The sequence below is a fragment of the Ictalurus furcatus genome, chromosome 22 (genome assembly GCF_023375685.1).
Source record: "Ictalurus furcatus strain D&B chromosome 22, Billie_1.0, whole genome shotgun sequence".
Lineage (NCBI taxonomy): Eukaryota > Metazoa > Chordata > Actinopteri > Siluriformes > Ictaluridae > Ictalurus > Ictalurus furcatus.
In genome coordinates this window covers 1,287,837-1,298,499 of record NC_071276.1, presented here as the reverse complement: position 1 = coordinate 1,298,499, position 10,663 = coordinate 1,287,837, and the positions used below count along the sequence as shown (strand labels likewise).

General features: G+C 43.6%; 1 protein-coding gene across 4 annotated transcripts in view; it reads left to right on the top strand.

Moving 5' to 3' along the window:
* ube3b (ubiquitin protein ligase E3B) overlaps nt 1-8,957 on the top strand; it is a 21,265-nt gene extending 12,308 nt beyond the window's left edge. For 3 of the 4 annotated variants that reach the window (XM_053610363.1, XM_053610361.1, XM_053610362.1), the window contains exons 12-27: nt 1-43; nt 453-622; nt 766-933; nt 1,393-1,564; nt 1,673-1,791; nt 1,895-2,009; nt 2,336-2,435; nt 3,522-3,641; nt 3,795-3,971; nt 4,139-4,387; nt 4,569-4,634; nt 4,754-4,812; nt 4,945-5,127; nt 5,373-5,484; nt 6,096-6,188; nt 6,499-8,957. The exon at nt 1-43 is cut by the window's left edge and continues 135 nt beyond it. In XM_053610363.1, the coding sequence (XP_053466338.1) occupies nt 1-43; nt 453-622; nt 766-933; nt 1,393-1,564; nt 1,673-1,791; nt 1,895-2,009; nt 2,336-2,435; nt 3,522-3,641; nt 3,795-3,971; nt 4,139-4,387; nt 4,569-4,634; nt 4,754-4,812; nt 4,945-5,127; nt 5,373-5,484; nt 6,096-6,188; nt 6,499-6,690 (2,138 nt within the window). In that variant the 3' untranslated portion in view covers nt 6,691-8,957. The remainder of the gene's footprint in view (nt 44-452; nt 623-765; nt 934-1,392; nt 1,565-1,672; nt 1,792-1,894; nt 2,010-2,335; nt 2,436-3,521; nt 3,642-3,794; nt 3,972-4,138; nt 4,388-4,568; nt 4,635-4,753; nt 4,813-4,944; nt 5,128-5,372; nt 5,485-6,095; nt 6,189-6,498) is intronic. The other variant, XR_008384348.1, reaches the window with a different exon arrangement.
* Nucleotides 8,958-10,663: the final 1,706 nt, after the last annotated feature.

The window sequence follows — 10,663 nt, the reverse complement described above, 5'->3', positions numbered from 1 at the left end:
GGCACCCGGTGCTGGGCTGGTTCTCCCAGACTGTCGACTACGGGTACTGACACACGCGCGCACACACACACACACACACACACACACACTCCTACACTCTCCCATTCTGTAATTAACTGTCATGCTACAAAACCAAAACAGTCACCAGGACCAGATCCGTCTGAAACCTAATAATACACTCGTTATTATATTAAGATTAATTCATCACTTAATAACAACGCTCCATTTCTATAAACAGTTTTACACTAGTAATGTTTACATAGTAGCTCACAGTCTTACATCGTTTCAGTATTGCCCAAAATATCAGTATTCTAAGACACATTCGATATGTACACATAATATATATATTATATGATATATAATATGGTAGTGAGATCAGCGTTGGTGTGGAGTGTTTCTTTATTTGGAGTGTTTATTTGAAACTGTTTATGTTCTATTTTGAATGAACTCAGGCTGAACGAGTCGATGCCGCTGGTGACGAGGCAGCTGCAGTGTCTTTGGGGCGTTCCTGTGATCTGCACACTCTTCTGTGATGTCCTCAGCAAAAAACTGGAGGGGCAAGAGCCCGCCCCTCTTCCTCCTCCTCAGCCAACCGCAGCTCAGAACAACCTGCCCGTCAAAAGTGCGCGCCGACTTACATCTTTATACACAAATACTTCTCGAAATGTTGTGTCTGAAGTGGAGAGCGCTCGATGAAACAGGATACTGTTTATAAGAGCTTTTAGATAAATGCTGAGGTTTTATTTTCCCTTCTGTTCCATTCAGATCTGTTTAAGCGAGCGTTCCAGAAGTCGGCGTCGGTCCGGAACATTCTGAAGCCGGTCGGGGGGAAGAGGGTGGACTCGGCCGAGGTGCAGAAAGTGTGCGGCGTGTGTGTGCTGTATCAGACGGCCCTCACCACGCTCACACAGATCCGCCTGCAGATCCTCACAGGTCACCTCACTCACTCACACACACACACACAGACACACACACACACACCACCTAAATTATTGTAGTCTGACTTTAAATAAGCACCGACAATATTAGTGAGTCCCAAACGCTCCTGTAACATCATGTCTCATATACACACACACAGCGTACTGATATAAAAACCTCTTTCTGTATACGTTGGAAAGAACCTTTTAAGCTTTATTGTTGAAAACCTTAAACTAGTTTTGAATGCAGACTTTATGCTTAGAGGCGGGAAATATGAGCGTACTGCTCCTGTTTTATTTTCGTTATACAGCGTTTATTATAACGGCCCTGTACAAGCACTGAAACTCTGACACCCTTCATTTGTTTTACATTAAAAAACATGTGGTTTCTTAAAGTCCTTTTTACATGTTTATCAGTATTGTAGTGTTATTGTTTAGTGTGTGTGTGTGTGTGTGTGTGTGTGTGTGTGTGCAGGTCTGACGTATCTGGACGAGCTGCTGCCGAAGCTGTGGGCGTTTATCTGTGAGCTCGGACCTCAGGGAGGACTCAAACTCTTCCTCGAGTGTCTCAACAACGACACGGACGAGTCCAAACAGCTGCTGGCCATGCTCATGCTCTTCTGTGACTGCTCACGACACCTAATAACGTCTGGGACTTTCTTATTTACATACCAATGTTAAAGCTCTATTTTTACTTGTACACCAGTGTCTGTGCCTGATGTGTGTGTGTGATGAACGTTGTGCATGATGAACAGGATCCTGGATGATATCGAGGTTTACGAGGAGCAGATTTCCTTTAAGATGGAGGAGCTCATCACCATTTCGTCCTTCCTAAACACGTTTGTGTATAAAATGATCTGGGATGGCATTCTGGGTGAGCTCCCATACTCCTCATCCGTTTCGTTTCACAGTATAGTTCAGGACCGTGTGTGTGTGTGTGTGTGCAGGAATGAATGTTGTGTGTGATGTGTTTGTAGAGAATGCGAAAGGGGAGAAGCTGGATCTGTTCCACAGCGTGCACGGCTGGCTGATGGTGCTGTATGAGAGAGACTGTCGCAGGAGATTCACGCCTGATGAACACTGGCTACGCAAGTGAGTCTCGCTGCTGGGCTCTCGCATCAGGTTTCATTTCTGAAACTATATATATATATATATAAAACATCACATAAGACGTCATCATGCTCAGATAAGAAAGACACAAGTAAAGAGATGATGAAAAACTATCTTTGATATAATTGAAGGAGTGTGTGAGTGTTCCAAGCTTTTTATGGCTAGGTCTCAAACGTCAGACTTCCATATCTACAGCACCTTCTCCTTTATTTTATACTCTGATATACAGGTTTGAACGTGTTCAAGACCTTTAAAGTGCTTGATAACCATTTTGTGAATGTGTGTGTATGTCTGTGTGTGTGTATTAGGGACCTGAAGCCTAGTCTGCTGTTCCAAGAGCTGGACAAAGGCAAGAAGAGAACTCAGCTTCTGCTGCAGTACATCCCTCACGTCATTCCACACAAAAACGTCAGTTCCACCATAATCACACCGTACCCGGTTCACTACAGGGATTAACTTACTGTCCTCTACAGAGCTGGAGTGTTACTCGTGTCTGTCCTCTATAGAGCTTTAGTGTTACTCGTGTCTGTCCTCTATAGAGCTGGAGTGTTACTCGTGTCTGTCCTCTACAGAGCTGAAGTGTTACTCGTGTCTGTCCTCTATAGAGCCGAAGTGTTACTCGTGTCTGTCCTCTATAGAGCTGAAGTGTTACTCGTGTCTGTCCTCTATAGAGCTGGAGTATTACTCGTGTCTGTCCTCTATAGAGCTGGAGTGTTACTCGTGTCTGTCCTCTATAGAGCTGGAGTATTACTCGTGTCTGTCCTCTATAGAGCCGAAGTGTTACTCGTGTCTGTCCTCTATAGAGCTGGAGTGTTACTCGTGTCTGTCCTCTATAGAGCTGGAGTGTTACTCGTGTCTGTCCTCTATAGAGCCGAAGTGTTACTCGTGTCTGTCCTCTATAGAGCTGGAGTGTTACTCGTGTCTGTCCTCTATAGAGCTGGAGTGTTACTCGTGTCTGTCCTCTATAGAGCTGGAGTGTTACTCGTGTCTGTCCTCTATAGAGCCGAAGTGTTACTCGTGTCTGTCTTCTATAGAGCCGAAGTGTTACTCGTGTCTGTCCTCTATAGAGCCGAAGTGTTACTCGTGTCTGTCCCCTATAGAGCTGAAGTGTTACTCGTGTCTGTCCTCTATAGAGCTGGAGTATTACTCGTGTCTGTCCTCTATAGAGCTGAAGTGTTACTCGTGTCTGTCCTCTATAGAGCCGAAGTGTTACTCGTGTCTGTCCTCTATAGAGCCGAAGTGTTACTCGTGTCTGTCCTCTATAGAGCCGAAGTGTTACTCGTGTCTGTCCTCTATAGAGCCGAAGTGTTACTCGTGTCTGTCCTCTATAGAGCCGAAGTGTTACTCGTGTCTGTCCTCTATAGAGCTGAAGTGTTACTCGTGTCTGTCCTCTATAGAGCTGAAGTGTTACTCGTGTCTGTCCTGCGCTTGTGCAGTACTGTATTCATTTATTCGGTTCTTTTCATTACACCGTCTCGCATTTTATCCACTCAGAGGGTTCTGTTGTTCCGGAACATTGTGACGAAGGAAAAGGAGACACTGGGATTGGTCGAGACAAGCTCCGCCTCCCCGCATGTGACGCACATAACTATTCGGCGCTCTCGCATGCTCGAGGTGCGTGTGGTTACTTCTATTGATCAAATTTTGATATTGATAAACAATATAAATATTTAAGTGACTTTCTCAAGACTGAAATTTCATATATTTTAATTTCTTTCCATCTGTATTACTCTCTCTCTGTCTCTGTGTCTCTCTCTCTCTGTGCAGGACGGGTACGACCAGTTGCGTAGGCTGCCCGTGAACTCCATTAAAGGTGTGATCCGTGTGAAGTTTGTGAATGACCTGGGGGTGGACGAGGCTGGGATCGATCAGGACGGAGTGTTTAAGGAGTTTCTGGAGGAGATCATTAAGAAGGTCTTCAACCCTGCGCTCAACCTGTTCAAGGTGCTCAACGATATTTCTCTCTTCGTCTAGCACTGCACAGTCAAAGCACCAAAAATGATTCACCAAATCACCAAACAGTTCATCAGTTTCTCCCCAACACAAACCCTGGGCAGTAAGTACATCTTCTCAGCCAGGTCCGTAATCTATCCTTTTCTTCTCCCACACAGACGACCAGTGGGAACGAGCGCCTGTACCCCTCGCCCACGTCCAGCCTCCATGAGAACCACCTGCAGCTGTTCGAGTTCGTGGGTAAGATGCTGGGTAAGGCGCTGTACGAGGGCATCGTGGTGGACGTCCCCTTCGCCTCGTTCTTCCTGAGTCAGGTGCTCGGACATCACCACAGCTCCTTCTACAGCTCCATCGACGAGCTGCCCTCACTCGACTCCGAGTTCTACAAGAACCTCACCTCCATTAAGGTTCTCTCTACAGCTCTTCCTGCTGCGTTCCTGTTCTGATTCTGTTCAGGCGCTCGGATTAAAACGCTCACGCAGCGCTGTTTATATACAATTATTGTGGAAGTTTTCATTTAGATGATATGAAAGACATATAAATCTTATAAAGGCTTATGAGTGTGTGTGTGTGTGGTTTGGTTTGCAGCGCTACGATGGTGATGTGAGTGATCTGGGTCTGACTTTATCATACGATGAGGATGTGATGGGGCAGGTAAACAAAAACAACATTTTTCTTTCTTCCACTCTATTGGTCTCTGTTCTCTGTCTTCTCGCCATTTTTCTTCTTCTTTCTGTTCATCTTTATACACATTTTTATCTCTCTCCCAACAGTTAGTGTGTCATGAGTTGATTCCGGGTGGAAAGACCATTTCTGTTACTAATGAAAACAAGTGAGTCCTTCACCCTTCTGTATGGAGTAAACAGTATTAGTGCCAAGTGTGCTGTTTTTAAAATGCTGCTTAAAATATATCTTTCTCTCTCTCTCTCTCTCTCTCTCTCTCTCTCTCTCTCTCTCTCTCCAGGATCAGCTACATCCACCTGATGGCACATTTCCGGATGCACACCCAGATAAAGGAGCAGACGGGGGCGTTTATTCGTGGTTTCCGCAGCATCATCAACCCCGAGTGGCTGCACATGTTCTCCACCCCTGAGGTGCAGCGGCTCATCTCCGGGGACAACGCCGAGATCGATCTGGACGACCTCAAGTGCGTCTGTCCTCTCTCCCTGTCTTTACGATTGCTTCACTGTGTATTAGGTGTATTGTATGTGGAAGTACTCCAGTATCTGACCGTGTAACAGTGTCGTGGAGCTTCATACATAGTGTGTCTGTTACGCTCTGCAGTCCTTATTCTATACTCGTGCATTGCTGGAAGCTCTATAGGAAACCGTAATGTAAAGCTACTGTTGTGGTAACGCAGGGTGACGTGAATCGTTTGTGTCTGTCCTTTAGAAAGCACACTGTGTACTACGGCGGCTTCCACAGCAGCCACAGGGTGATAATCTGGCTGTGGGACATCCTGTCCAGTGACTTCACTCCTGAAGAGAGGGCCATGTTCCTCAAGGTGACCCGCCACAGCTTGCTTTTACACGTACACGTTGTTTAGATTAGTTAGTTTTACTTGATTGATGTGTATACAGTCCCCTCCAAAAGTATCGGAACAGCAAGGCCGATTCTTTTGATTTTGCTATATATTGAAGACATTTGCGTCTGAGATCAAAGTGCTCTCCCAATGCTTGTGCAATAAATCAGATTATTAATCATATAATTGATTTTGCTCAGCTTCAAAATGGCTTGCTTTTCTCCCGTAGACAGCTCTCTGCTCTTCATGTAGGTTTATCCTTTTTAAACAACAAATGCAGTCTTCACAGGCAAAACCCAGGGCTCGACCTAAGAGTAGACATTCTGAGCTGTTAAACATTCAATATAACATGACACACATCTTTTGATCTCAAACCCAAATGTTTTCAGTGTTTAGCAAAAAAATAATAATTATCCTTGCTGTTCCAATACTTTCGGAGGGGACTGTATGCATCAGTATTGTTGATATTTGTGCAGTATGTTTGTGTGAAACAGTGAATTATCCAGCAGTAAGCTCGCAGACACAAGATGAGAACTCCTAGGCCTGTTTCTTATCGTGTTTGTCCTGATTTTGTCCTGATGTGTTTATTTTAGTTTGTCACCAGCTGTTCCAGACCTCCTCTGTTGGGTTTCGCCTATCTCAAACCGCCTTTCTCCATCCGCTGTGTGGAAGTGTCAGACGACCAGGTCAGATCAACACCACAGATACACACACACACACACACTCGTTTGGAATGACTGCACGCCTTTTTATATGATTCATTCATACAGTTTAGAGAAATTACAACCAGGAATGGGCAAAAATATCTGAACATGATTTTGATACATAATACAAAATACCCCCAAATATATTTTATTTAAATATTAGCTCTGTTAGTCCTCTGGTGGATAATATATATCACTAATGCTAGGTATGCTGTAGATAATACACTGTAAGTGTGTTATTGTTATATGAATGTGTGTGTGTGTGTGTGTGTGTGTGTGTGTGTGTGTGTAGGACACGGGGGACACTCTGGGCAGCGTGCTTCGTGGTTTCTTCACCATACGCAAGAAGGAACCAGGCGGCCGTCTGCCCACCTCCTCCACCTGCTTCAACCTGCTCAAACTGCCCAATTACAGCAAGAAGAGCATCCTCAGAGACAAACTGCGCTACGCCATCAGCATGAACACGGGCTTCGAGCTCTCCTAACACACACCTCTACATCCTCACACACACACACACACACACTCACCCAGAGACAGAGCTCATTCAGAAACCAGCAACGACGAAAAGGAAGCATATATCGAACGAGCTTCCTGAGTTTCTGGGCATGTTCAGAGATGAGAGACATGAACTGCAGCAGCACAGGGATTAGTCAGAACGTGTTCACTGCGTACACACACACACACACACACACACACACACACACTCTCTCTGAATGGGAAAGGCGAGACCTCTGTCCTACTCAGCATCTAAAGCCAAAGGATCTCTACTGGCCTTATTCACTTCCTCCTGGAGTGTGAAACTCGATCAAACCCCTCAGCAGATCTTACTCCTGCTTACACTTCAGTTTCAGAGTACCGTTCTGTCTCTCTTTGTTTCTCATCACTCGCACTCCTGGACCTTCACTTCTCATGAGGATTGGGACGGAACCCCTCACAGCCGAGGGTGTGTCTGGACTCTCTCTCACGCTCTACAACGGAAAGCAATACGGATGCAACACAAAGCCATGAAACACACCACATGAAGGAAACACCAGCTGGCGTGTTCCTGAAGCGTTACTCAGACTTTTATGTAGATTAAAACACGCAGCTGTTTGGATCACTGCTCTTGGTTCAGATTGTGGCTCCACATGAAAGATCTAGAAGAACAAATTTCGTCACGTTCCCTAATACACACTACAGGAAGAGAGAGAGTATTTAAGTGACTTTTTTTTGCACAATATTTAAATCAAAGCAGGCTGCCTAGAGAAGTGTGTTGGATTCATTTGTTTAACAGATTTTATTGTTCTGAAATCGAGACGTGTTCACTAACTGTAACTGTACAGTGAGCTGAGAGCGACTGAATGGTTTGTTATTAAATCCCCATCATCACGACCTGACGGAAGACCGCACTGAGGATCTGTAGTGCCGTGCTGCACAAACCCCCAGCAGCAGGAAACTAAACCCAGTGAAGTCTTAAACAAGCAGGTGTAGCTCCAGGTGTGTGTAACGTCCTGTCATGGGTACAATGACCTCCATAAAATCACTTCTTTTCTATTTCCTCATTATTCAGTCAAGTTTTTATTTGTGTATCTTGTTTCTTTCAGGCACGTACACGTTTTTGTGTTTAATAATTTTAACATGAAACAATATACACACACACACACACACACACACACACACACATTGGTCTGCCATGGTTTCAGAGTGTTACACTGGAAACAAGCCATATAGAAGGAGATGACGAGTCTTAAACCAGCTCAGAGACTGGACTCTAAAGGACTCTGAAGTTCTCCTCTTGCATGATGTCACTGGATGATTCAAAACTCTGGTCCTGTCACTAAATAAAAAATGAGGGCATTCTGGGTTTTTCCTTCTCTCTCTCTCTCTCTCTCAAGCTTTCACGAAGCATCTAAATGATTAATTAGACGTGGTCTTAAACGGGGTCCAGTACGCGGGTGTTGGTGCATGAGCATGTTAAAGAACTGATGATGAGAGTTTTGTAAAAGGCTGAAGCGTATTTGCAGGAGCGTAATGTTTTTGTATGCGATGCTTTCCCCAGTCATTGTGCAGTGTGTGTTAGAATCTTGTACTGCAGCTGTTCCTGCACTGCTTTTTCATCTCTACATCCTACACGTCCTCCTCTTTTAATCACCGCTCTCAGTGTCTGTTATTCAGATAACAGTGGTGGAACGGGACTGATCTGGAGCAGATGGGTCCAGTTCTAACTCGCTGCATGAAGGGTTTAATGTGGGGTGTAGTGAAAGGTTCCAGGTTTGGGAATCACCGTGCTGGTTCTGACTGGCTTTGAGAAGGTCTGTGTTCTGCACTCATCTGTCTGAATTCTTCCTGTTTTGTGCTTCTGTATGTGTGAATCTCATCATCCTTTCAGCAGGACCGAGCTGAGCCACGCTGATGATCCTAACGAGCTGAACACAAGGGTTTTGGACTGCATTTTTGATCCAGATGGACTGGTGTGTGTCTGGTGATTGAACATTTCATGCAAAACACACTGTAAAGAACGATTGTAAAAGCTGAAGATTACAGACCGAGCGTGACTGATGATCTTCAGACCCTAATGATGTCATAAAAAAAATTTTCCCCTCCTTTAAAATATTTCAGTCTTCTTCATCCCTGGTTCTGCGCTGGAGGATGTTTTTGAACTCGGTTGCGCTACAGAAACAGAAGGTCACTATAGGAATGAAGAAAGCCGTGTCATTGTAAAGTTCTGTAGTAATATTTCTGTAAAATGTAAACTTAATCAGTTCAGTCATGTACACATGGGAATATTCTAAAATCTTTACTAAACAACCCGTGTGTGTGTGTGCAGTTTATTCACCGTTTATATTATACCAGTGCTGTTGAATTACAGACTGTGATTGGTCAGAAGGTATTGATTAGTTCTCTATAACAGCAGCTCTGAGACTCGTGCAGCTGCACATCACCGGTTTATATTAATGCACTCGTTCCAATACGTTATCGTCACTATAGTAACCGCTCATTCACAGGGACTTTAAGTCTTGTAACGTCAGTAATTTTCTGCCATGGGAAAGTCTTCAGGACAGAGGAGCATGTGAGGGTGAGGGCTGGTGAGACTGTTTATAGCTGCTATAATGTCATTGAAAACAGGAGTGTGTAGTGAGGGTGAATTTACTTTTCCTAACTATAATTGTTGAAATGATATTTTCTTAATAATTATTGCGAAACCTTCAAGTTATTTCATAACCACATCGACATGTACGTTAAGTAATTAACGGGGAAACCATCATTAATCATCTTAAAGAGTAAAAATGTAATGATAGAGGCGGACATGAGGCTTGTTGGTGACTGATGATGGTGAAGCCAGTAGATGGAGCTGTTTACCACTTTAACATATCAAAAGTTATTTATCAAATATCAAAAGATATTTAGTTAGACTGAAGCTCAGTTGTTATTATAAGGCTTATTCATAATCAGTAAAGATTGAAGCACACACATCATGCGAGGACAGTTTCAGTACTGTGTGTGTGAATATTCCCCTACCGAGTCAAACACAAACAGGAGTCAGTTTGAAGCGTCTCTATTCAGCACAATCATCTCATGTCCTCATCTGAACCCACCTCGCTCCTGACACTCTCTCTCTCTCTCTCTCTCTCTCTCTCTCTCTCTCTCTCTCTCTCTCTCTCTCTCTCTCTCTCTCTCTCCTTTAGTTTCACTTTCTTTCACCAGTAAATCCTAAGCAACCCTGGCAAATGCTGTTTTACTGCAGACAGGTTTTTAGTTTCTTGCTATACTACATTTTTCTCTAGTGGTGTAGGAGGTGTGTGTAGAGGTGCCTGTGGGGAAATAATGAGGAAACAGGCCACACCTGGCCATGAAACTGCTTATCAGTCAATTGTCTAATTACTTTTGAGCCAGTGGAAATGGAGGGACTCTGTAAAAAATGGCTGCAAATCCTAAACGGTTATTACAATATTTTTGTTAAACCCCTTGAATTAAATCTGAAAGTCTACACTCCAATCACATCTTGATCGCTTCATTTCAAATCCACTGTGGTGGTGTACAGAGACAACATTACAAAAACTGTGTCCCTGTCCAAATACTTAAAGACCTTAAAGATATACATAAGATATACAGTACAAAACTGTCATATTAGATTTTAAAGTTTATTATAAACTTTTAGCTTCCCAATTAAAATAATAATAATAATAATAATAAAGCCCATGTTAAAATATAGCCCATGTGTTAAAATACACACGTACAACAAATCTATTTTAATTTATAAAAATCTATTTTAATTCACACACACATCACAATTAGTCACATCTGTCCAAAATACTCGGTTAAATATACAGTGAGGAACAAGATGACGGTTAATGATTCCACTCTTCATCTTCATGCAGCAACTGGTGACGTGGAGGAAATCCTGAATTCTGATTGGTCCGAATTTCCCCGCCTACAAAAACTCTGCAGCAAAACACGAGAGAAAGGCAGAGAAGAAC